General features: G+C 40.8%; 3 protein-coding genes across 4 annotated transcripts; 1 reads left to right on the top strand and 2 right to left on the bottom strand.

The window, feature by feature from the left end:
* The first annotated feature begins 147 nt into the window (after positions 1-147).
* Positions 148-9818, top strand: LOC116922062. Of its 2 annotated transcripts, none has more exons than XM_032928477.2 (8): positions 148-291; positions 6785-6972; positions 7035-7124; positions 8591-8723; positions 8813-8952; positions 9037-9186; positions 9255-9450; positions 9509-9818. In XM_032928477.2, exons 2-8 carry the CDS (start codon positions 6838-6840, stop codon positions 9628-9630), a joined length of 966 nt encoding a protein of 321 aa, XP_032784368.2. In that variant the 5' UTR covers positions 148-291; positions 6785-6837; the 3' UTR covers positions 9631-9818. The 2 variants fall into 2 exon arrangements, with proteins under 2 accessions (XP_032784368.2, XP_032784367.2); XM_032928476.2 differs by lacking the exon at positions 148-291 and adding an exon at positions 4715-5992.
* Positions 9819-11109: 1291 nt separating this feature from the next.
* Positions 11110-13388, bottom strand: LOC116922057 (elongation factor Tu). Its single transcript, XM_032928470.2, has 5 exons — positions 13091-13388; positions 12620-12731; positions 12346-12552; positions 12191-12269; positions 11110-12122 (listed from the first exon to the last, which is right to left on the bottom strand). The coding sequence occupies exons 1-5, from the start codon at positions 13204-13206 to the stop codon at positions 11125-11127; spliced, it is 1512 nt and encodes a 503-aa protein (XP_032784361.2). The 5' UTR covers positions 13207-13388; the 3' UTR covers positions 11110-11124.
* A 543-nt stretch (positions 13389-13931) lies between these two features.
* Positions 13932-25536, bottom strand: LOC116922035 (cartilage oligomeric matrix protein). The gene is given in 22 exon segments (XM_032928423.2): positions 13932-14996; positions 15450-15687; positions 15757-16432; positions 16540-16717; positions 16779-16947; positions 17406-17423; positions 17609-17716; positions 17784-17888; positions 17966-18118; positions 18201-18341; positions 18343-18420; positions 18503-18603; positions 18698-18817; positions 19024-19194; positions 19693-19750; positions 19822-19895; positions 20050-20088; positions 20665-20787; positions 21773-21914; positions 23077-23423; positions 24787-24963; positions 25191-25536. Coding segments are annotated over 22 exon segments (3423 nt in total). The 5' UTR covers positions 25300-25536; the 3' UTR covers positions 13932-14898.
* Between the last annotated feature and the right edge of the window lie 1408 nt (positions 25537-26944).

The following is a 26944-nucleotide window of genomic DNA, read 5'->3' as shown; positions in this document are numbered from 1 at the left end:
CGGCATGACTTTTGTGTTAAAACAAAAAGAGAGTGGCCTGGAGTCACGTGACACAACGACCTGACGTCACACGAACTATGCCGACGACGTGATGTTTTCTATTCTCAGCAGCTGACCTTGAATTCTTGCTTCCTTCCTCCCGTGATCTTTCCTCACGGTTGGCTATTGTTTATAACTAATGCTACTGTGGTGGTCAGAAGGATGAATCAGCATCGCACCGGCCATTCACCAGCTCTGTGCTGTTCAAACCACTTCCGTTCGAATTTCTCTGCTTCATAACTCTATCCTTTGGTAACATTTTTCTTTTTTCCCGTTCAAAAGTGTCGTTCCCCATCCTTTATTGCCGCGGGACTTGTCTTAAGAAAATATATCAACATTCCGTTTCTGGCTATGTCTCAAGTGAGATGATTGCATCACCCTTGTTTAACCAATGTCAGGAAGGAAATTCGGTAAACGAATACCAAGATAAACGTTCATTTGACACCGCCGAACAGGATTGCTCCGCTTTCTTATCGTAGTGCCAATTGGAGCCGGGTGTTTGACTCTGCTAACGTGCTAAGTTGCATGTTTCAATTTCTTTTGAATAATTTATGTATGCCACAGATTAATTTTTCTTGCCTCCTAAACGAGCATCATGGGTGGCACAAAGGCGGGATCGTGATTCGTTTGACACGGTCACGCTATGGACGTAGCATTTTCTGAAACGCTCGCTAGGTACCAGCACTATTCAAAGTGACGTTGAAAACCAAGTATATCTCGTTTCAATCTTTATTAATTTTATTCTTTACAGCTAGACGATTACTTGTAAAGCTCTACGTTCGGTATTGCTTGCTCTATTACTAAAAATATGACTCTCAGATAAATTAAATCTGTCGCATGGTCTTGATAGATTTTCGGATAGGTGAAACCTAAGACCTTTCTTGTTAGCTTTAAACATAGACTTGCAGCATCATTTAGATTTCCATCCATTACCTAAGATACGTAGTAGCTAGGATACGGTCCACAGTCCAAAAAAATAAATAAAACAAAACGAAAACCAACATAGGAGACTTGATGAGATCCCTTTGCCCGGCTTAATGAATAAATATGGGTCTAGTGCATTATACGAGCCAGCCATTTAAAATCCAAAAAGAGGTCAACTACTAGAAAGTTGTGTGTGGCACTCTTGTAAGGCTACATACTTCAAGTACATGGTGAGGATCATTACAGAAATGGAGCATTACCACACAAGCAACGATTCATTTCATGGCGATAAATTATTTTCTTGGAGTTGAATGCCCGCTGTGAGAAGAGAGATTCACAAAAAAAGTTTCATAATGTTCCAGCTAAGCAATGCACGTGACCAAAGCACCGAGTCGGAATCCTTACTTTCTTTTACCTCGCTTTCCATTAGACTCTAAATTGCTTCCAATAAAAGCTGGCCAATTTCGTCTAAAGAAGCACATTGGTGGAACAGTCCTTGCAAAACTTCAAATGGATATACTATACGTCTCGCCTATTCGGTTTGTCACGTGCATCAAAAGCCGTCTGAAGATGGATGACTTGTTCGTCCATAGATAGCCTATACTCATGAGGCCCAGCTACCGTAGCTCAAGAATCAATTCAATCCATTAATGAGTTTGTTAAAATTTTCTTTCACACCATTTCGCAGACATTTTGTGAAGTGTTACGTATAAATTACGATATTAATAAACCGCTGTTTTCATCAGTGCTGTCTCTGAGGTTATCCACCGTTACCGATAAAACCCGAAACATTTGCCATTTTCGCATTATGGCACTAAATCGTCGTGCGCACGGCGGTGGAATGCGATCATCCTCCCGCAAAAGAAGAGGAAAAACAAGGCTTGCCTATTTGATCGATTATCGATCTCACGCAAGACGTGGCTTTGCTGTGATTAAGTGGGCGCCCCCAAAGGGCCCCTTTTGCGCTGTACACTAAAAGTCCATCTCTGTCTTTTTTTTTATTATGTCTATATGCGCATACAGTACAATAAAAAAACCCAACCTCATCTCTAAGTGTCAACCCATTTTCTTTATCAACGAAGAGGCATTCTTTTTTCATGCTCACGAAAACGCCCAATACATTTCATCTCTGTTTAGATTTACTATAGTGTACCGTGGATCATGCTAGGATGATATATTCAGACATCATGAAGAAAAAGCATTGCCCTTTCACAGTGTACCACTTCCAGCGCAATCCTATATTGCTATATAGCATTGTTCCTTGCCCGGAGTGTGGGCACCGAATAAAACAGAAGTAATGAAGAAAATGAGAACAAAAAAAAAAAACAAAAACAAAAATAGAGCAGAAAACTATAATATAGATGTATATACAGAAATCTGGCCAGTTGCTATAGTCATTGTTGGCGTTCTCGGTACCAAGCGCAAAGCCCGGAAGGAAGCAGCACAGAGACACGGCTATGTAGATACGACATCTATGCATCACCGATATATACAACTCCGGCCAAGAGACAAGACAAGTCAGGAAAAAGCAATATTTTGTGTTTTCTCGTTGCGCCGAGAAGTCTCGCTATAGAGTTGTTACATATACTAAGAATGCCACCGCCTTTTTATGGAACTGCTTTATACTGTTACTGCTAAATGGGTCTTATCGGCAAAAGGCTATATGATGCACGGAGTATATAGTAAGTATCGATTAAGCCAGCCGTTCATCATTTTGACGAATTGCGTACCAACTGGAAAAAAGTTTCATTCTCCGCAGCGATATTGAAAAATAACTTGATCATTTATTCGAGTTACAACTAGGTCTCACCTTGTCTGCTGACGTAGTAATACCCAACGACACGTCTCGAAAACTTCATTCAATAAAGAAAATATTTAAAAACTTGGAAACGTAGACAATAACAGTTGGAGGTAAAATTGATTTCTTTGGTGCTCGCTGCGTATTCGATAGCGCATCGATATAACAAAAGTGTGATCTATATAGTGGCGGACGGTGTCAATTCCAGGAATAGAAGTGACCGTCTTTGCAATGGATGTTGGTGGAAGGACCAGCTGTCGTCATAATGAATGTCTCTTTCGCTCTTGCACGTTAACCAGCAACCAAATAAAACGTGTAATGGTTCCATTTCGAAGAGCCGGCCATCTGTTTGATCTGCTATATGTGTGCTGTAACTTCTTTCGCTTTTCTTTCATTGTTGTGACGAAGCTGCAATCACAAACATTGCCATCGGTGAAGCCATACGTATATATACGTATCCCAAATGGTTTTCTTGGACAAAAGCGATCTAGTCCACTCCAAATGCACTGTCTATTAAATACATATCGTAAGAAAGTGAATCGCATTCAATGGCGGACCCTTCGATGTTGGGTGGATAACCGGACATTTGTCGCTAGTAGAATTTACCCCTTTTTTTTCTTAAAGCAAAGAAATCCCCACGTCTGACTTTGACACAAGTCATTCAACGACAAAGGAAAACAGATTTTTCCAACAACCGCTTACCAGTTCGAATAAGAAAACCTTTATAGAAGATTCACGTGTTTGTGCATCTTGTCTGAGCTGTCTTGGCTTCCCAAAGTAAAGTATAGGTCTAGACTATCTAAAAATGCCGATATCTAGTTATTTGGTGCGTAGAAATCAGGCAAAACAATTTGCGGGATCATAAACATCCTCTAAGAAACGCGAAATCAAAATGCTCCATTTCAAGTTTAGTCTATACGTACTTGGTTGAAATAAAGAAAAGAAAAAGAAAATGTTGCTCATATTATGTGTTGATGACTCGCTTTGCTGAAACTTGTTGGATCAATTTCCGGGATGGAAACATATTTTAATATCAGATTAAGAAGAGGTGTTGCCATGGCGCAAAATTAAGACGCGTCGCTTGTATAAAGCCTTGTTAAACGTTTCCATTTGCTTTCTTTGACAATCGTCTATTCTCGGTAGCAAAATTAAATCATAATAATGCCTTCGCCGTCCTTTCTATTCCACCAACCCGGTGCGAACAATTGAAGGATATTTTCAAAGGCAGGACGTGTCGCCTTTGGTACTCTGGTAAATCGTATAGTCTATAACAGCTATACCAAATTAGGTAACTTAATATCCCTGTGCATAAACGCTAACAAAGTAAATTCCCTGTTTGAACTTGCAGATGATATGGCTGTTGCCTTCCATTCCGGCATTGCGTTCGACCCATGAAATCTAATTCGATTATAACTACAATCCTATAAAGCCTCACACACCCAGCTACAGTATACACGCTGAAAATTCAAACGAATACTATTTTTGCGAAAGAAAATCACAGGGCTTACTTCAGGGCTTACAAAAAAAATGTGTTTGGCGATTTGTTCTGTTCTGTTTTTCAGCACGTATACGTATACGCGTATATACGCATAAATGTACAGATTTAATCACGAGATCTATGAAAACTCTTGACGCAAAGAGGGATGTGGGATATCTAAAAAGTTGGGGCTTTTAACGTGTGGTGTATATAAGGCGGAACGAGCGGAATTGTCAAAAGTGATGCGGCCGGCAATAAGCCGAAGTGCGGCTGTTCGGTGGTTTCGCATCGTAACGTAGCCCTCACGATTTATGAGCGTACATGACAATCCACCAAAATGGGCACCTCAATCAAATAAGAACCGGATTTTTCATAAAAACAAACAACGCCTTGATTTTTATCTTATTTCTTCTTCTTTTTATTTTTTTATTTTTGGCCTTTTTCCTTGGCATTCTCTACGTAATAAACGCAAGAATAGAAATCATCCAATTGGCTCGGATACAGCGCTTGTTTTAAACAGCACAATATACCCAGGAGAATCAGCCGGTAGTTGCAAGCAAATAAATCAAGCACATCTATCTAACCAATTACTTTGCTAGACGAAAAGTTTCCCCCCATTATCGATCAATAGCTCTAGGCTTTCTATTGCCATCCCACGGATTGAGCTATATGGTCGCCTGTAGCCCGTTTGCCATTCACTACTAAACAGCGTGAAACTCATCGATGACCATTTCGATTAACCTTTAGGCTTTAGCCCACGTATTTGAGTATAGGCCAAATCTAAGGGTATACATTAACAACCCCTACGAACACAAGCCCTTTCTCTACTGTTTGTTACTCTGTGAATAAGAAACGTGTCGGTGGGGATTGACGAGGCTTACACACCCTCGCTAGTATAACCTGTCTTGGAAAATGGGACGTATCTGCTGCTGCCATATAGATTTGCCTACGCAGAATGGACGCTGCTGTTCATTCAGAGTAAAAGCAGTGCTATATATACCAAAGCCCCGCTGGTATAATGATATATAGTCTCACATCACATTAAAGTGTAAGAAAGCCGGACTATGCACATTGTTGATGGTAGGCTATAATACATAATAGAGTACTGTACAGTGTCCAATCGTCAGATGGACGGGAAATTGGATTGGCGATTTCGAGTCTCAACAATCGACGCCTATTGCAGCTATACGTTTCTATTCACTAAGAATTTCAGGAAATCCAGCGAGATTGAATTGGGTTTCGATCGACCGTGATGCGCGTGCGTGACGCACCTTTCACCGCTCGCTTCCGTTTGTGGTTCGCCTATATATCGCCGTGCACGTCTTCGATATAATCCTACTTAGAGTCTCCGGTGTCACTAAAAAAGAACTAAACATACAGGCTCCAAGTTCCATTGACGATTTCATTCTCTCAGCGTCCCCTTCTGGAGGACTATTTTTTTTTGTAACAGTGACGACAACGCAGCGATTTGCATTCAAAGAACATCGTTTGTCTTTCCTTTCGTAGTTTTATTTGAAAAAAAAGGAACTGATCACCATGTAACAAATCAACAGTATTCAAAGTAGTTTCATTGAAGTTTAGTCCCACGAAAAGAGAGCGTGATTTTAGACTCTACAGTTAATCATAATCAACGGGATTGTTGATTAGCTTCAGTGGTATATATATAATGGCGATTGGAGTGTCATCATTTGAATTTGGCGGTCGTTGCCGCTCGTGCTGCGCATTGTTCCTCTGCTTTTGGATATTTATGGCCGGTAAGTTAACACACCCGATTTCACTTCTTGTTTATCTTTTTTTCTTTCCTTCCTTCCGCCCACCATTTAATTCCACTGTTGCTTATACATAGTTAGTTGATTCGATTACGAAGTATGGTGGAATAACTGATCCGTTCTTTGTGATCTAACTCATGCAGCACTTCTAATTAATCCTTGTCATCAGAAAAGACTTAGAAAAGAGAAATATACTAGAAGGGGAAACGAAGGAAAGGGGAAAAGAAGGGGCTCTAGAGGAAGAAATAGTGAAGCTTTACGCTAATCAGTCAGCCATCGGATTGGATATGTAGAAAAGAGCGACCATCACTGGCGCTGGTTCCCGGCTTGAGACGGAAGTTCGTTCCGACTGAATGCTCATCGAAAAGAAAAAAATATATATATTCTCAATGTTGTCACCCTGCACTGGACGCCGGATCTCATTACGCGCACGACATGCAGCATTGATATCAGAATTAAGCTGCTGTCGTATTTGTGTGTGTTATATAGTTCTGATTATACAGTAGGTTAATATTCAATGCAGATATGAATAAGAGATGGTTTCGCGAATGGCACTTCATGTAATACCTATTCGACAAGTTTATAGACCACAGTCCGCAGCAGCACGGGAAATGCCTAAACAATAAGTTTATTTTGCACGACTTCATTCAATCATAGGATTCTGTACCAATGATGAATTCAGTCGTGCGTGAAAACCGCCAATCCGAATGATGGATTGTCTTTTTTGCAACAACTTGAAACCTACATACTTCTATTCAACGTATTTCTTTTGTTCAGGTCCAGTGTCGGGGACGTTGCATATTCAGCAAATAGTTGTGCCGGTTCAGGTCATGACTGGTTCGAATGTGGTTCTTCGTTGTCTATTTACCGACACGGATTCCAGCTCAACACTTCCCACCAGTAATCATAGAGAAGCTCTAACTGATTACGATCATATCGCGGGTGGTCCACTCTATTCGCTAAAGGTTAGCGTTAATCCTAGTGTCAAAAGTTGTTCACGAATACTTAAAATTGTCTATTTCTGAAGTGGTACAAAGGATCGCACGAATTCTACAGGCACCTTCCAAGGGAGAATCCACCAACAAAAGTTTTTCATTGGTCTCAGTTTAACATAGAGGTACGTATGTGGTTCATCCTTTTTTTTGGTCCTTGATTAATTTTCGAGAATATTCCATCGAGATCATTTAGTATTTTTGCGATACGTGTATAAAATTCTTAACGTTTGGAATTCTTGTACGACGATTCTATTCGACATCCCCGTGAACGAGTTTCCACATTTTCTTATGTTTGATGACACATCTGCATAGGCGTTGCTAGGATTCACGGTTAGCAAAGAAGATGTCAAGAAATATACTGTATGTTGGAGAAGATCTAAACAACCCCCGTTTCTGACTCAGTAGGAGGCTGATGAGTTTGATTCTCGTACTATATGTTGATAGCACACGACACACATAATGACAGCGCACGTAAAATATCGCTCGTACATAAATCAAAACTTTTTGGAGAGAGCATGTGCATGAACGATCGTTAATTCTGGTCTACAAAGTTGACGGTTCAGTGCGTCGGAACCCGTCGGAAACAGACCGTTTTCTTATTTATTCATACCCATTCACTTATGATTGCATTCGTATTCGTGCAGTACTGACTGACGCAGACAAATTATTAGTATTCAAACACATTTTTTGTTTTCTCATTTAACTCGATCGTCAAGTAAAATTACTGAACGAATTCGAACTTCAAAACTGAGTTACGCAGACAAATTCACTTAATTATACTCATGTGACATCACTCATTTGTAGCCTTTTCAAATGCCTCGTCATTTACGTGGACGTTGTAATACTTGCGTCTTCCCAAGAAAACTAAATGCCATGAAACCTGATCATAATTTGCAAAGGGTCGGTTGGAATAAGCGTAATCATTACCCAACAACAAACACACCGAGTGACTGGCTAGCATTCCCGGAGCATAGACAAGGATCACAGATGAGAAAGATTGGCCCTCCTTGTCTTACATTACTTATCAGACAGTATATACGCAATCAACTTGGTGTTCCGTTGAAGACATAAACATATTAGGGGGTTTAATTAAATGTCGAAATGGTTGAATATAAAATTTTTTAGCTAATTATACCCATTATAATTTCTTAACCGTTTATGATATTAAAAGTACTGCATGATGATGAGGTCTGCACACATTTAGACAGACAGACCTTGAAAATACAAGAATACAGTAGGGGTAGAAGGGGAAAAAAGAAGCTTGAATGAAGGGGGGGAAAACCCCCCAAATTTTGGGAAAAAAAAAAAAAAAAAAAAAAAAAAAATAAAAAAAAAAAATTTTTTGTAAAAAATGCCGACAAAAGTCTCGTTGATTACGTTTTTCTCGGTAAAAACCCCAAAAATTTTTTAAAGAAAAAAAAAAAAATTGGTTCTTTTCTATATACAAATCTGTGCATATACCCTTTACTAATCCTCCTGAATTCTGCGGTCATGGCAACCTGGAGACCAACAACACAACATGCTAATTTTAGTTTTTGTCGAAATTGATTTTTCCTTTTTGTTTCTTGAAATTTCGATGAAATTTTAGACAGACGCTTTAGAGCCGGGTAAAGTGATTTTGCGTGGCGTCACACCAGAAGCCGAAGGATCGTACAAGTGCGAAGTGTCAGCCGAGGGTACATTCCACACTGATGTTGCTGAAGCCAATCTAACCGTCATCGGTAAACATTTCCAGCCTAAAGTTTTGTAACAGCTTTGGTATAAACTGGTGAAGTCAACGTATTTTCTGATTTTGTTTCTTCAATTGCAGACGTTGAAAATGAAGCGATAACGCTGACACCAGATTTACCATTAGATGAAGCCAGGATTGGTGACCGAAGAAAATGGAATTGTACTTTTGGTAGGAGTCGGCCGAGGGCTCACATCGCATGGTTCATCAATGGCGAGCCGGTATAGCCTTCACAATGGAAAAATAATAATAATAATTGCACTTGGCCTAGAATTAGTCAAGTTTTTGACATGTGGATGGTACAGGTTTCGCACAACTCTCGTTACCTATTGAGCAGCAAAAGTATGGACAGTGAAGCCTGGACGACGAATCCAAATAGTGGAACGACAAAACGCTTGGAATGGGTCAATTCAGTTCTTGAATTAACTCTTGCTGAACGCCATTTCAAAAATCAGGTAGAATAACACCTAGAAAAAACGGCCTAAAATCCATACTAGTATAAGAGAGTTTTTTTATTATTCAGTGGCTTCGAGTGTCTTGCGTGGTTCAAATTGGCAGTGGATACAAAAAAACAAAGGAGGTCTACGTCCGGGAAGAACAAAAAGGCTCGGCTGGTCGTCAGTCCAACCGCAATCCGTCACCTGTCGTCGGAGCCAATGGCAGCCGGACTGGAAGTAATAGAGAAGACGAATTCCATCCGTCCATGTCTAAAATCGCTGGTACAGTACAAGTATATCTTTTCTTTTGGATTTGTGGGATCTCATAAATTTATGCTAGGATCAAAGAAGGCCAATTCAGATGACTCGGGCTCCCACGTTATAACTGGCTCGTCATTACTCAGCTCGCTGATTTCTACGCTCACTTTGTTCCACGCAGTTCAAATCGCTAATCATCTCTGAGAAGGTAATGGTGCAACACTGAGAAGAGGTCTGCGGGGACACAGAAAATAAATTTAAGAAAATTAAATTCCAAATTCCATCGTCCATTTGTTAACTTGGCTCCAAACTGTGGTACATAAATTCTTTGAAAAAGTGTATGCATCCTGTAATCAGTATACGTTAACAGTCACTAAATTACCTTCACATTTGTTTTTACTCCATCTTTATATCTTAAAGGTCTAGTTTAAATTCTGGGTGCGGATATTTACTCAAAAAATTCCTTAAACAACAGCAGGTACATTGAAGAAATGTAACTAAATGAAAACTCAAACCATGAAATTGGGCCAGACAAAAGTTTTAAAAATTCGTGGTTTCTAAAAGCAAGGAAGAACATTTATTCCCGCATGAAGTAAAAGCGTATTACACTGAATAACCAGCTCTTTTTTGTTCATATATCAACATTATAAAGCTCGTACACTGCCACGATCAGGTATCCACTCAAGTAAACCTAATTCCATCGACTGGTATGTGGTATGGTATACCTTGCGATCATTCACTCCCATCACCATCATGGAATCTGGGACATTTAATAGACCTCATTTCTGTACATGTACTGCAAGAAGCCCGTAATAGGACGACGATTGTTTGTGATGTATCCATCCTCGTATGATGTTCTCCCTCTTCAACGTTCATGTAGATCTTCAATTTATTGAATGAAGTCATGAAAAGAAGGAAAACTCAGCATCAATAGAATTTCACGAGGAAAACCTCTTGTAATGTCATACGTATCTTCCATCTAGACCCATTAGACTGTCATATTAGTTACAAGATGAATGTTTCCAATTTAAAAAAGAACTCGCAAAAGGAATTCTCGCCCACTCCGTTAACATTGATCGCATTACATTTCACCTAGGTTTCAGCTATTTTTAGCGTACCCTCTAATGGTTTGTGAATTGCACTGATCGATCTTTCGTTAAACGGTACACTGAAAAACAGCGATGTTCAAGGGACAACTTGACGGATATCAAGGACCAATTCGGATGTCAGTTATCTGGAAAACTTTCTTCCGTCTCACCTGGCACGCAGAGAATCTACCTCGTTAGGTTGTCAAATCGTTATCTGTTTAGCACACTCGGATGTCCGCCACTCTTTCAGTACATCTTTCGTCCTTGATGTTATCGACGTTTCAACTGCTGGTCCGAATGTTTTTTATTTACTAAGCAATTGGCTCAATTTTGTCTCAACTATTCATCCAAATTTAACAACCTTGGCGACAATGTTACGTGTGCGTCATATTCGTAGAAGAAATTGAGTGTAATTTGAGAAGAAAAAATATTGAAAGGTCACAATAGAACCAAAACGCCCACGCTGTGCATGGCAAATTCAGAAATAAAATCTAAAACTAGCTTCTGGATTGCCGTTGCTAAGGTACACACTCTTCCGCGAAATCATATGCCAAACAATAAAGCCAACTCTTGTGTGTTTTGGTAAACAAGGAGACCTACCAAACGGTTGTCAGCCCTTAAATTCGAACATAAAGTAAAATAAATAAAACAATCGATAAAACCACGAAAAAAACAAAAAAACAAGATAAAAATAGTTTCTAAACATATTTTTATTCATCCAACTCCACTTCACTGAAGTGGTCACTGGTTCACTAAAAGTAACTTTGTCCAGAGAATCCCCCCTGACTAAAGTGGCATCACTCAGTTTCTCCGTAATGATGCCCGTCGCGACATTGTAGTTGTTCTCTCTGATAGTAAACGGCTGGCCAGGTTCGATAGCCATTGGCTTGAACAAGGTGAGATTGACGTCAGAATGATCGCCGGGCATGAGCATGTCTTTACCGCTCGGCATATCCACACGCACGGCCAAATTCCACGTTGCGCTAAAGATCTGCTGGATGTAGCCAGAGATGACGGGCCTGCTACGACCTCCCTCGCCTCGCGTTAACAGGTACAATTGCGCCCTGTAACGATTGCCGATAGTTGCACTGTGAGCGGCTACAAGCACCATTCCTCGCTGAACTTGATGCAGCTTGATAGACCGCAATAACAGGCCGACGTTGTCACCAGCTTGGGCAACAGGTACCGATTTGCGGAAGACCTGGACGTCTGTTACAACCGTTTTGATGGTAGAACCGTGACCTAAAAGTTCCGTTTCATCACCTTTTTTAAGTTTCCCCTTTTTTATGGTTCCCGTGACCACCGTCCCTCGACCAGGTACAGTGAACGCGCTGTCGATGGGCAACCAGAAAGGTGACGAAACGTCTCGTTGGGGTGTTGGGATGTATTCGTCGATGGCAGCTAATAAGTTCCTGATGGACGGGGCACCAAGGCTGCTCTCATCACCGTTTAAGGCCAGCAAAGCCGAGCCGTGAATGACCGGTGTTGCCAAGCCGTCGAAGCCGAAATCAGATAGAAGTTCCCGCATTTCGATTTCAACCAATTCGGTCATTTCATTGTCCGCCATATCCGCCTTATTGACGAATACTATGAGGTGCTTGATTCCAACTGTTTGAAAAATGAAATTTTACTTTAATAATGCAACAAAATAAAAACCTATATGTGTAGTCTTTTACCCTGTTTCGCGAGGAGAAGATGCTCCCTTGTTTGAGGCATCTGACCATCTGTTGCAGCAACTACAACAATGGCTCCATCCTGTAATTCATAAATATATCACACACCTAAAATTGCTGTATTAATGCACCGTATTTATTTGGTATTTTTGTATTACCATTTGAGATGTTCCAGAAATCATGTTTTTGATAAAGTCCGCATGGCCAGGACAGTCCGTATGAGCGTAGTGTCTTTTCTCGGTGGAGTATTCCACGTGAGCTATGTTTATTGTGATGCCTCGTGCCTTTTCTTCTGGGGCTTTATCAATGGCATCGTAAGGCACGAACTTTGCTAGCCCATCTTTCTGTAAAACTTTTGTGATGGCCTATTTGCGAGAAACTTATTATTGACGAAAAGGTTTTCTGTTTGTTATTTTTTGATGGTTTAAATACTGCAGTCAGTGTCGTCTTTCCATGGTCGACGTGCCCAATGGTGCCAATGTTGGCATGTGCCTTAACTGGCTGGGCTGCCTGGCTGCTGAATTGGCAAGTCCATGCTATCAACCTTTTTAGAAAGGACACAGTTTAGGGACATTGTAGCTAACACATTTCTCAGCCGAGCCCAGTAATGCATTCTTAGAATTACTGACAATATTAAATGTAGCTAACAAAATTTGTTTCTAAATGTTCATTTTAAAAAGCCCATCAGGTGAATTGCTGCAATGTCATTTCCCAGAGCTTTGGGTTAAGAGTCCAGGTTTATGAAGGACAACTAAATCCCAGAAATATTTATATAATATGACAACCAATTCGCTCATCTGTGAATAAACATTCACAAGAACTTTGTTCTGGGTAACATCAACTTATGAAAGAGAAAACCTGATGAAACTGGAAAGAATATCTAAAATATAAATTAATCAAAACCTTTGTCTCTGGATTAATAACCGTGATAGTGCAGGCGGTACTTGAAAAGGATATGATTTTAAGGGTAGTAGCCGGCTGCTACACAAGCATATCCTGTGAACACTAGTAATCACCATATTTCAACAGGAATTTCACCCGTCAGGATTTCACAAAAACTTAATTCTGATTCTGGTTTTACGCAACTTTTATTAAGCTATAGCTTGTTCAATATTAACATTAAGCAATCAAATACAATGATTAAAATGCACAGTTTCCGAGATTTGTTGATTTCGAGTACTACTAGTGTCAACAGAAATTCGTCTGCTTCAGAAGGGTGCTGCTAAACCATCATATTTACGTTTGGATCGAAAATCATTTAGCTAAATGAAAGCAGTCATAGATTTGGATATCTATAGTAAAAGTAAAAGTAAACGTTAAGCAGTAAGCTAACTAAGTTTTCAGGACAGGCTACTCTGCAGTCTGTGGTCTGTACTCCTACAGTCCTACTCCTAGTCTCCTACACAGGTACGGAACTCCAACTCCAACATCAAAAAGAAAGAGGGGACGTTGCACTTGGGCTTGTTTCGACCACTTCAAATTCACGATTACATGTTTTAAACCAAAAATAGTTTTCCCTCTGCTTCGCGGAAAAATTTATACACTGCGTCGAAGCTGTAACTAAAAATCTATTTTCTCAGCACATTTTAATGGATTCGAACAGAACGTTTAATGATGTCCAAGTTCAGCTGAATGGAAAAAATTTTCATTTGTTATTACATCAAATTGAATACCCGCAAGTACCCAATATATATATTCTTTTAAATCACAAAGTCCTGAGGTTCCAAATAAAAACAAATCAATCGATGGATTAGGCACTGATGTATATTTCGGAAAAAAAGCCATTTTGCAGTTACACCTTATTTGGCAGTGTGACGATACAGCAGCGTATTTTTAAACCTCTGTAACAAGACTGTAGCGTATGCATGAATGATGATACAGAGGGGGAAGGGGCTGGTGGTTTTCGGGATAGACAGGCATATATATTCATAATGAGCAAGCATTGTGAAAGAGGCAGTTGCCCCCGGGTTTTTTTGTGTTGTATTTTGGTTGATTTTTGTCGTGTTGATTTTGTTTGTTGTTGTTCTAGTGATTATGATGTACATTGACATTAATACGCTGCTTTGATTAGACAAAATAATGTTGGTTATACACGTTATTACATAAAAGCTGGTGTCATCTCCTCCACCTTGTTGTCGTTGAGACTACCAATTTTCAAAATATTCTCATTTCCGAAATTCAGTAAAGACGATTAGAAAAATTAAACAAAAAAAAAACACGTGTGATTAAAAAAAAACAAAGAAACAACCAAGTGCGCGTGTACGATTTGTACGTGAATTTTTTTTTTAGTTGTCGCTGTTTTTCTCTTCATTTTTTTTTCTTTCCTTTTGTGTACGTGTTGTTAAGTATTCAACCAAAAATGAAAAATGGCCGGCTGGGGGGCGTCATCCCATTTACAAACAAACAGAAGAAAAAGAAAATCGAACAAAGAAAGTAGAAAACAAACAAACAAAATGTTAACCATAAAAGAAAAAATGAAACAACAACCGTAATTTCTCAACGAACGTCAACTCTTCTCTAATGGTTCTCTCCTAAGTTGGCTTTATTTCGTGGTTCTCTTGGAGGAATTTCTTAAGAGAAGATGCGTTTTTTTGTTTTTTTTTTTTTTGTTTTTTTTTGTTTGATTATGTTTCCTCCCTTCTGTTTTGTTTTCTTGATATTTGCTTATGCGCTGCACTTTCAGTCTTATTTCGTTCACTGAATGGCGTTGATCAGTTGGCAGAAAGACTCGGGGCGCGGGTGCGGTCCACCTGTACTTCCTTTTGCAGTCGAGGCGGCAATTCCTTGTAGATGGCCTCTGGCACTGCGTCTGTAATTTAAAAAAAAAACAACAATTTTAGCGTCTTACTTTTATCAAAATTTTCTAACTGATGAACCCATTGCAAGCGGAGAAATAACCTAGTGACACTGGAACTTCAATTATGCGTCAGGCTTGGCCGTTGATAATATAGCATACCGTCGACTATAGGTACAACACGCCCATCAGTCATTAGGCGGCTAGTATTTGCAGCAAGCGCCTAAGAAATCTATTGCCAAAAAACCAGAACACGAGGTTCCATTGGTGTGTCAACAGATCGAGGCATAACGCGTGAGTTATGCCAAACATCCAAACAGATAGCCACGTAAATGTTGGGGGGGTTCACGTGAATATTTTCCTCTGCGTCATAATGCAAATGAGCTAGGATTGCGAGCCAAGTCTTATAGGTGAGACTTGAAAATCGTTGAAAAACAAAAGAAAACAAGAAAGTTATTCTTGACTCACCATTGCATCGATAGACCAAATCGGACCAGATGATCATCTCCTGCGAGAAGCAGAAGACACCTAATCGACCTCCTTTGAGGGTGGAGTCAAAGACGTTGCCCGAATCGGCTACCATGTTCTCGCCTTCGAAGATACGCAGACGGATCAGGTCGATCTTGGGCCGATGGAGCAACAACCACCGATATGCCACCTTCTCCTTCCAGCCGACGTTGCGTGGATCTTTCCACAGCAATTTCACCTGATGATCACGGTCACCAATCGATTAATTAAACGTCTCCCACTTTCTTTTCACCCGTTTTTTTTTTACCTGGTTCTCAGTATCGCCCGTATGCCAGAGCGAGTTCCTCATCATCTGGCCTGGACCTGTGTTAGACTTAACCAGTTTGAGTTGAATGCCCGGTTCGGCAACGGCACGGAAAGGCGTTGCCTGCCAATAGGTCTGCGTGTTCTTCTTCCACATGATCGTGTAAAAATGAGCATTATCTTGATAGCTGAAAATAAATCCGACGTAGTCATCATCGATCTCAGTGTCAACGAAGAATGTGCCTTCGAAATCGACGCCGCCGAAACGATGGAAACCGACGGCCAGACCGGGATCGCTGTTCATCGTCTGAACAATTTCAGCACCTTTGTTGTAAATAACCCAGTTGGGATCAATTTGAGAGTCTCCCTCTGGATCGAGAACGACAGTCTGATAAGTGCGGAAGTCCGTGGCGTAAATCTTGGAGTTGTTCGGGCAGTTGTCCAAAAAGTCGGGCACGTCGTCGTCATCCTGATCGCCCTGGCAAGCGTCTCCGACTCCGTTGCGATCCGTATCCAGCTGATCAGGATTGTAGACAATAGGACAGTTGTCCTTTTCGTTACGAATACCATCGTTATCAGCGTCCGGATCGCAGTCGTCACCCAGGCCGTCGTTATCGGCGTCACGCTGGTCGCTGTTTGGAATGGTCGGGCAGTTATCCAACGAGTCCTGGATACCATCCCTGTTTTTAATTTTTTTTTTAAACAAACAAATCATTTTCGTTAAAACATTTTTCATTTTTTCTCTAAACAATGGCCAGTTTGAAAAGAAAAGCATAGTTGCCATTACTTGTCACGGTCGATGTTTGTATCGCAGACGTCGCCAACCAAATCGCTATCACTGTCAAACTGATTGGGATTGGGTGTATTGGGACAGTTGTCGCAAGCGTCGCCCAGGCCATCACCGTCCGAATCTTTCTGATCGGGATTGGGCGTCTTGGGGCAGTTGTCACGAGAATTGATAATTCCTGCATGCCAGTCAATAAGGATTTAAGCGTCACACTATCTTTAATGCTAACATTTCCTTACGGTCGTTATCGAGATCATCGTCGCAGGCGTCACCCTTGCCATCGCCGTCCGTGTCCTCCTGGTCAAGATTGGCCACGGTAGGACAATTGTCACAGGCGTCGCCCTTCTTATCGGAGCCTTCCGGATCGGAATCTGATTGACTAGGATTGGCTACCAACGGGCAGTTGTCCTGAAATTCGTCCGATAACAAATGAAAATGTAACAAATGAAAAAAGTTTGTCATAATCATCGCATCGATGATTGTCGTGCAAATAAGCCGATTGAGGGAATGTGACACTGGGCTAGTTTATCCGAGAAATACGTTGCTCTTTTTCGCATTTGTTTTGTTTTTTTGTTTTGTTTTTTAAAATATTGTTTACGCGCAACCAGCGCCTGAGGCGGCATTTATTTAAGATTGTTTTGAATTGTTGTTTGAATGTTATCTCGTATGTTTCTTCTTCGTGAATTCTTTGGTGGAATTCCCGTTGGAATTTCGTGACTAGAAGGGCGGATACGAAAGCTATCATGCTGGCAGTATTCTGACACGATTCAAAGCCATGACAGTATTTGAAAAAATAGGTAAATAAAAAAAATTAAAAAAACATATACAAAACACTCGTTGGGTCAAAATACAAAGACGGAATTTACCGGACCACCCAAGGCACGCTGAAAAAAATAAAAAATCATTGGAACAGATAAGATATGCACTTGTGTGAAACCGAAAATAAATGAATAATTTAAAATGCACTTTGAATAATATAGAGGATATACTACGTATACGTATGTATACCAATGTTTTCTTAATGTGGGGCCACATAACGAAGCAACAAAATAATCGAAGCAGTACTTACAGGAGTGTTGGGGATACCATCGTTATCGGCATCATCGTCGCAAGCATCTCCGACGCCATCGCGATCAGCGTCTTCCTGTCCCGAATTGGGCGTGTCAACGCAATTGTCCTGTACGAATTTAGCACACGAGCGTCATCAATTGTTATTCACCCCTTTTTTCAATGTTTAATTCCACCTTGCGACATTTGTCATCGGTGCACGACAAATCATAGTCAGGCCAGCCGTCGAGATCCCGATCCGGTCCGCAAACTTTACCGTTGCCAGCATAGCCGATTTTGCACTAAAATTAAATTTAACAAACAAATCAAATCAACCAATTTCACTACCATTTACATTTGATTTCTTCTAGTCCTTTACCTTGCAACGGTATGGGCCCGTTCCGGTTGGTCGTTCGCAATCCGCGTTGGCGTCGCAGCGCGTCCCATCCGGGCACATTCCGGGCGTATCCTCGCAACCCACTGCCTGGTTGCCAAAGAAACCTTCTAGACATTCGCCACATTGAAAGGATCCCTTTTTATTTGGCCCAGAATAAGAATTGTTGAAACGTTAGACAGGCTGTGCGTTGCGGGTTCACTCGATGTGTTTAGAGTACCTCAGTGTTGACACAGCGTGAATTGGGCACGCATCCACCGTTGCGCCCGTCAGCGCATTCGTTAATGTCAACGCAACGTTGGCGGTTAAGGCGAGCGTAATCGATACCGACGCCCTGAACGGCAGGGCCAGTGAATCCAGGGAGGGCAAGGTTCGCAACGGAAACCCGTTATTAAGTTGTGACAGCGCGATCGCGGGTCACAAGGATTGGCTAAATCGCACTAGCGTGACGACGGCAGGAGAGAGAACATTACCGAATCAATGAAAAATCAGATAATCAAAACATTGAACATGAGCATATACCTCGTCTATGTCACTGCAGAAAGTTCCGTTTCCGGTTGTACCAGCCGGACAGGCTCCACACCGGTAATAGGGAGGGTCTTCCAAATTTTGGCAGGGGACACCTTTTTTGTTTTAATGTAAACGTTATTAAATGTAAGTGGATTTTTGTTTTTGTTTTGAAAAACAAGACGCAGCAAAGTATAGAATGAATCGAACCAGCGTAGCAGGGATTGCTTTTGCAAGCGTTGTCCGGTCGGCAGCGTTGACCGTCACCGACGAATCCGGATGGGCACGGTCCGCACTGGGCACCGTTCTCGGTGTCGGTACAGCGAACACCTAACGAAACACGAAATTAGAAAAGGGATGATATCATTTCCGATGTGTTAATATAAACAAGTGTTATGCCTACGGCCATGACGGTTAATTTGAAACTGTTAATCCGAGTTTAGAGAGAGAGAATGATTTAAGGTCTTGTCAAGACTTTACAGGAGGTATAAGATGAAATTGATGTTTTGAGAAAGCTTTCACAACAAAAAAAATACCAGGGAAACAAGGTCGATCAGCGCAGGTGATTCCTGGCCTGCAAGTTCGTCCATTTCCGATGAAGCCGCGCGGGCACGGACCGCAACGAACTCCGTCGGCCGTCTCCATGCAATTGACGCCCGGGAAGCAAGGAGGTGGCGTGGAGGAACAAGTGTCCTTCTTCGGTTTGCCTGGACATGTGAGTGTTGTTTTGTTTTGATTTCTGTATTTTTGTGCTTAATGGTTTTGTTTTCGATTTATTTGAAATGAGGGCGTGGGTGGCATGTCAATGAATTCGTTTTTCTTTTTCTTTCGTATTTTGTTTGGGGCTACTTTAATTGACTGGAACATTGCATTTCGATTATCCCGCTTTATTTGTAACTTTCCGCGTTGCATCATAGCTTTAGGAAATGTGTTCCAATGCAGGACGACATGCGTCGTCCTTTAGATTTGTTTGAATTGAAGTCGTTCAAAATTAATTATTACAGGCATTTTTGGCATTTTCAAAGCTGTACAATCATCTTTACTTTTCAAATCTTCCCGCCGACAAACTTCTTTTTTGTTTTTTGTTGCGATATTTTTTTTTTTTAAAGCATAATGGTACAGTATTATTGTAAAAAGATTAGGAGTCAATACTGTTTGCGTATGTCAATCTGAGATTTTTTTTTTCCCCCCTTTGTTGGACTAACCTGGTTTGCACATCTCGCAGTTCTCTAGGGCGTCCCTCAAATGACGTGTTTCTTGCCTCTATAATCAACGAAATAAAACAACATTCAAACGTCAATCGTATACGGTAATTAAAATGTTGCGTAACGCACGTTTGCCTGGACTTCTACTTTGAGTTCTTTGATGGCAGCAATGAGCTCGTTGATCACCTTGATGAGAGCTCCGTCTAAAATCATCACGAAACGAAACAACAGGAGGTGAATCAAATTGTTACGAAACTTAAAATAGAAGGCGAACGAAAAAAAAAAAAAAAAAAATGCTTTCAGTCCCAGAATTGGAAGAAACGAGTTAGTTAAGAAGTACGGGATTAGACTCTATACCTCGGTCGTCCAAATCCGGAGAAACAACGGGAATATCACCTGAAAAATAACCCACCCGAGTTAATCAAATCTACTAGAAAGACAGGTAAAAACGAAAGAATAGGCTACTAACTCTAATTGAATTCTATATAGTATAGCCGTTGACATAAAGAGACAGTACCAGACAGATAGGCTAGTTTTAAATGAAAAAAAAAAAAGGATCCCACTAAAAATAGGCTTCACGATAAATGGACACTAGAAGGAAAAGCCAACATGTAAAACATCCCAATTTGAATGTGGTGAAGATTGAGACCCATTTAAAAACGAGGCTAAACTAAAGAATAAAGAATAGACAGCATAGTAGAAATGCTGATAAGACATTTAAAAGTTAATTTCAATTTCTTGTTATATGAATGCAAAAGTCGTCCAGTAGCCTGGCTTTAAAAAAATCCACTGTACTTTTCTCATAAGAAATTTAAGTTAAGCCTATTTTAAAGTTTATGTTTTTGTTTTAAACTAACAATCCGTAAATATTTAATTGGCTGGAACTGATGATGCAGCATGCAAACAGAAAAAAACAAAATTTGGATTTACGATCAAAAGATTGGAGCTTTAATTCCGCTGCTGGTGTCTTACCTCTCACCGCGCTAGAGGAGGAAGAAGAAGATGTAGATGAGGTAACAATGGCCGGCTGACTGAAAATCGGACACTTTTGGCCGGTCACCGTGTTGGCGCAGTTGCGGACAGGGCCGTAAGTCTCTGTCCCAATACAACGACCAAGCAACAGCATCAGCAGACAGCAGCATAGACGTAATCGTAGAAGCGTCAGAATGTCAGATAAATCCATACACACACAAAAAAAGAAAAGAGAAAGCCAAACGCGCATTCCGGATTAAACATCCGACTAAACAGCTTTAATGAGCCCTTTTTTTTTTTTTAAGAAATACTTTTGGCTACTTTATGGAGGTGGTGGCTATTTATTGGCAGTCAGGCGTGTAATGCAACGTCCTTAAAGTCATTGTATCTTTAGGCAATGGGACGTTGGGGGCATTTAAAAGGGACAAGTTATAGATCCATTCAAGGTGACGTGTTGCCCTACAAGGAGCTGGGTGATTGCGGCCGGCTGCACTCAACGACCAGTCACGCTCATACCGTCGTTTCACTGCATTATTCATAACTTTGTTTTCTTTTTACGTCTTGACAGGTCAAACTATTTTTTAATAATTCAAAAGGGAAGATTCAGAGAAGAGAAAAAGAAATGCGTGTACGCATCGTTGTGTCGACGTTGCTGTAACTTATCAAAACGCATTTTTACTTACAGTTCTTCCCATTCGCTTTACGATCAACATGACCCAACGCGGATAACCCTACGTGGGATTGATATCTAAGATCAAAAGTCAGAAAGAAAATGCAGGACTTTTTTTTTCCTTTTTTAAGCAGTTGGCATTCCTCACAACAACAAAAAAACACGCCGAAATGGCGTTACTTAATACGACGCTACTTTCAGGTAAAAAAGCTTTTCATTTAGTTGCAATGCTGTCTGTCGTTTGCCAGTTACCATATAGGCGACTTTGAATGAGTCACATCGTTCATCGTGATTATCTCTATAGTTGGCAGGGACAAGGAGAAATGGGGGGGTGGGGGGACCGTCTGGCTAAAAGAATGTTGACAAAGCGGGGTATAGAATTGAACTTCAATATAATACTGTACTATATAGGTGTAATCATGTGTCGCTTTATATTACCTCGTCTGGAGTAAGAATAAATCTCGTTGGCCTGAACAGCTTGCATATCCTTCTCGTCAATTGCTGGGCAGCCATAACGTTTTAAGACCTTTTCGGTTGGTACGTCAGAGTCTATCGTAACAGGGAACCTTCGATCGCGAGACTGCGTCCATCAAAAGTTTAAATAAACAAAACAAAACAACAAAAAACAAACAAAAGAAAACATCCAAAATCAGAAAGGAAACAATTCAATTGGCCTGTTTTTGTTATTTTCTATGAGTAATTTTTACGTCTTTGAAACGCTTGCAAAGCTGAAATTTATGATAGAAAATGCTTTTGAAGTCAGTGAGGTCACAGATAACTGTTATGTTTGCGTTCCGTTTGACATGACAGCCAATAAAGAGAGGTAAAGTCGGCGACGCCCCACGATATTTGATCTGTCTTTTCTCTTTTTCTCGCTGTCTCTACAAAAGGCGATCGCCAATCGAGTTCTCCACCCTTTGCCCATAGACGACAACCGCTCTCACGTTTCTCTTACTATTCCATCTTCTTGTTTGTTTCTCTGCCTTTTTCTTTTCTCTCTTACAAAAAAAAAAAAAACGAGACTGAAAAGCAAGTCGATCCGTCTTCTGTTTTTGGAGGATTGTTGTTATTTTTGCCTTGCTACATGGGAGCGGCTACATCTATTCCGTATTTCTTTTTACTTGGGAATTACGTACCACCATACTGACACGCATCTTGCAAATAAAAAAACAAAATGGAACAAAACAGAACAAAATAAAAATACGATTTCCTTTTTGATCTGCATAGGCAAATCAGTTTTGCCTTTTAAGTCGAACTGAAATAGGCGAGCAGACAGTTCGCAAGATAATCCTCGTACGATTCAGCGTCGACGCCTATAGCAACTGAAATATAATTCTGGAACATGTTCGCTCTGTGCCCATTTCAAGGTTTTAAACCAATTTGATAGCCCCATAAATCTGCGATACTGACGATTATAAAAAAACAAAAAAACCCTGCAAGGTTGCCATATCATAACCAAGAAAATGCGATGATTTTTAATCCGGCATAACACGCAACGTTTCGCATCTGGCAATAATACTTTAAGACCTAACGATTGTTTTCAATGGAATGTCTTAGCGCTACAGACGCGCATGTTCACCTTGCCATGCTAACGCAACCGACCCTTTTAGAGGCAATTCGTGAAACAAAAACCTCGGGCTGCTCATGAAAATACAGATTTTATGAATAGCTAAACCAAATATGGAAGAAAAAATGATCAACAAGGTACTGCAATTGTTGTCAGTTTAGGTTTGGATATTTACCGCGATGAGAGATCCAGATGGCGATTGTTGGATCATGTGCCTCAGAGATCCGGCCAACGATATGATGCCCAACGATTGACAATCGACGTAGATGTAGGCTTTGATCTCATCATCATCATCGTCTTCATCATCTTGTCCTTCGTCCTTGTCAACGGATTCCATCGTAGCGACACCATCCTCGTTCGGCTGTTCGTCGATTGGCTGCCGATGACGTCCGTGTTTCTGACCAACTGGCGATTGGTGAATCGCTACCACCAAGTTCTCAATGACGGAGCGATGTTCCAGTCCGTCGACCAACAAATAGGACGAATGGAGAGTCCCTTTGGCATCCGTCGTCTCGACGATAACTTAATTTTTTTTTTTTTTTCGTGGACAGAAGACAAACCAAAACGGGAGGAAGGTGTCAGAATTAACGATAGAAAGTGTTTCTTGGCGATTGGCTTTAATTTATGATAGCGTTTGACAAAAACATGCATCACGTACACACGGAAAGAAGGATTTTATACGATGTGAAAGATAAGGAAAAATAATCCGGTTTGAAAACGATGTCTGCTGGATCCTATGAGTCCGCAGTCGGATTATGCTTTTGTTTTCCTTCGCAGCTTCGTTTCAATCAGCATACAACCCAACTATCCTTTTTTTATCTTTTTCTTTCGCTGTGTTACTCGCAGAGACTCTCGGATCTGGAGCTTGTTTTTCTTAAAGATGTTCTACTTTTTTTTTTTTTTTCTATTTTACGACCGTCCGTATTTTTTTGTTTTGTTTTTTTTTAAATATTTTATTATGCTGTTGAGCACTATCTTATCCTCAGGAGAGAAAATCAAGCTGTAATGCAGTTACCAACAGACGCGCTGTGTAGGATTTGTCCTACGTGTAGGCCGCTTACGGAATGCGCGCTTCACGACCATACACTTAAGCTCCTCATGATGGATCGAAAGCGTTTACCTATATACAACTCGCCTTTTGCCCGGCTGTCGCTTCTTTTATTTTTTTTTTTCCCCTTGACGAATGAAACTTATTTGTGTCATTATGCATGCGACTCAAATGAGTTTCAGCAGTCTGCTCATTGGCGACTGGGTTTTTCTATTTGGCCAACCCACGACTCGGGCAAACGTTGAATGATACGTTCAAAAAAGTGGCTCATTTCTAGGGAGCCTATGTGGACAAAGATAACGGCGATGGGTATTCTGGGTAGAACTTGTTGCCATCTTGGCTATATTCTCCTCTTTCTCGCCGTTCGTTTTGTTCGTAATGATGCGCCCTTCTGTCGCTACTGCTGTCTGCTGGAGAATAGAGGGCGTCGACTATTTTGGGAATAAGGTCACACTAATATACTAGTTATAGAAGAAAAGAAAAAAAAAGCATCAGGTTGACGTTGCCGTCGCATGTATATATATTCAGATTTTCTTCTTCCTTTCACTGGCCCTGCAGCCGCGGCTGAAATCGCTTCTTGGCTCCGCAGCGCTATGCTTTTTTGTCCCATTCGCTAACCCATAAACTATAGACTTTCCTGGCCACGGTTCTATTCTTTCGAATACTAAATTATGATGGCTATTAATTATCTTTTAGAAAGGACAAAAAATAAATTAAATCAAATTCTTAACCAAAATAATAAATCACAAAAAACAAAAAAACAAAAACTGGTTGTCCACGTAAAAGCTAAAAGAGTCGTCATTCAGGATAGTAGAATATTTAAAAAAAATGTCACACCTCGTTTAGTGCGACGATCGACGTGAAGCGAAAAGCGTTGATTTTGGTCTGACAGAGCCGGTTCGATGGCCAGCAGAGTTTCTTTGGCTGGACGAGCCCGACGACGTGGCGTGACCTGCTTCATCGAAAGGTAGACAACGTCGCGGCTAGCCACCTCAGATAATTTCTCCGATAAACCTATCATCAATCAATCAAGACAGAATAAGAATAGACGAAAATCACTCATTTGTCCTTTGTCTCCTTTAATTTTATTCTGATTCTAAAGGTAGGGCACATCGCATTTCAATAATACCAATTACGCGGGACACCATCTGGTTAAAGAAATCGCTAATACTTGACTACAAAGTGGAGATTAACAATTCAAATTGATCGGCAAAACGAGAAAGAAAAGCACAGCAACGAACCTTGATCATGATGAAGGTGGGAAGAAGACGTGGATGCGTTCACCAGACTGCACAGCAAGGCTAAGATGCCGGGCAAGACGAGCATCCTAGTAATGACCAACATCGCCATTCTAATTGGCGAAGAGGCCGAATGAATTCCGCTTCGGCTTCCAAGCTGATGAAAACTATAACAACTTCAGATAACAAATAAAAAAACACGACTTGTCCTTTTTCTTGTCTTCTCAATCGAAAGATTTGAATCTCAATGTTCAATGATGGTGTGATGACAGTTTCATCACCGCAGAGCTCCGATGAATGGCTTCACCTCGGCTCCGTACCACACCAGCAACTGAGCAGGCAGTCGTCTGGATTTCCTCGGCTTATTCCCAAACGCTCCTCCTTCGCGCGCTCTCACTCAGTGGGCTCACGAAAGTGGGCGAGCATTCGGGACAGAGCAGCAGCAACGACAAACGGGAGCAACATCAAAAGTCCCATGTGCAGAGCGATTCGATGTCTATATACTGCGTCAGACCAAGTTAAATAGTATGTACCGTAGTATGTACATACGCTGGCCAAAGAGTTTTCTATCATTTTCCACGGCTCCAGCGGAGGCAAAAAGAAAAAAGGCTCATTTGCCTTCAATCATCCGCACTCGCGTCTACCGTGACTGATGCGAGACGAGTACTGCGATAACAACAACAATAACAACACGAGCAAGAAAACTCATAACGAGTATATGAACCGTTCAAAATCGTGATGATGGCTCCGACTGTTTTTGCTATTGCGTCATTTTCCTCTTCTGCGCTGCTCGTTTCGTTTTCGGATGGACCAACAGTTTAAATAACGCGCCGAAAAACCTGGTTTGACCTCAATCTCCATCAGTCACTGTTATAGGAAAAAAAGAAAAAAAAAAGAAAAGAAAAGAGGAACAAAATTGATTGCAATTGGGATTTTTGTTTTGTTTTGTTTTTGTTTTCATCCGGCTAAGTTGTGGAACTGCGTTTAATTTCTTAGTGACTATAACGCCGTGAAGTTAATAATGTGCTTCGAATTTTTTTCCCGAGCCAATTTGTCTTCTTTCGACCTTATGCCTTCGTTGGATTTGCCTCCCATTTCACGACCATATATCTCGAAATTCCCGCGCGGAAGGCAGATGGAATCTATGGCTCACGCCTCCGGACAAGACTGAGAATAGAAATCCTGGAAAAAGAAAGAAAGAGAGAGAGACGCGCACATGGAAGTAGTCCGTCGAAAACAGAATCCCCCGACTTCTCACTCGATGCTCGTCAAAATAAAAGCAAAAGCAAAATAAAAAAAACAAAACAAAACAATAACACAAAATAGATTAAAAACAGAATCGACAAAAATATCGAAACAAAGACAAAACGTGCAAGACAACAAGCGACGGTTTCTTTTTTTAACACTTTGAATTTTGGAGCGAACAAATTTAGAGTTGGGCTGCATGCCATCTCCACCCTGTGTCTTTTTAAGTCGTTTTTCTTTTTTTTTTTTTTTTTTTTTTACCACACCCGGTTGACTGGATGACTGTTGGCTCCGTGGCTCGGTAACTGGCTTTCAAGCGCCCTATAACACGCCCTTGTTGTTGTTAACTCGGTTGAGTGTTAGATTATTTCGCTATATAGCTCCCGCGACGCGCTGTGGCTGCGTCGCGTTGACGATAATCCATTTGAAAAAGCGACCCCGTTGAACTTCTTTCTCATTTACTTATGTTTTTTTGTTTTTTTGGTTTTTTTTCTACCTCCTGGAACTGAGCA

This window comes from Daphnia magna, linkage group LG4 (genome assembly GCF_020631705.1).
Source record: "Daphnia magna isolate NIES linkage group LG4, ASM2063170v1.1, whole genome shotgun sequence".
In the NCBI taxonomy this organism is placed as follows: Eukaryota; Metazoa; Arthropoda; class Branchiopoda; order Diplostraca; family Daphniidae; genus Daphnia; species Daphnia magna.
The sequence above is the reverse complement of the archived record's forward strand: the minus strand, read 5'-3'. Positions and strand labels throughout refer to the sequence as shown.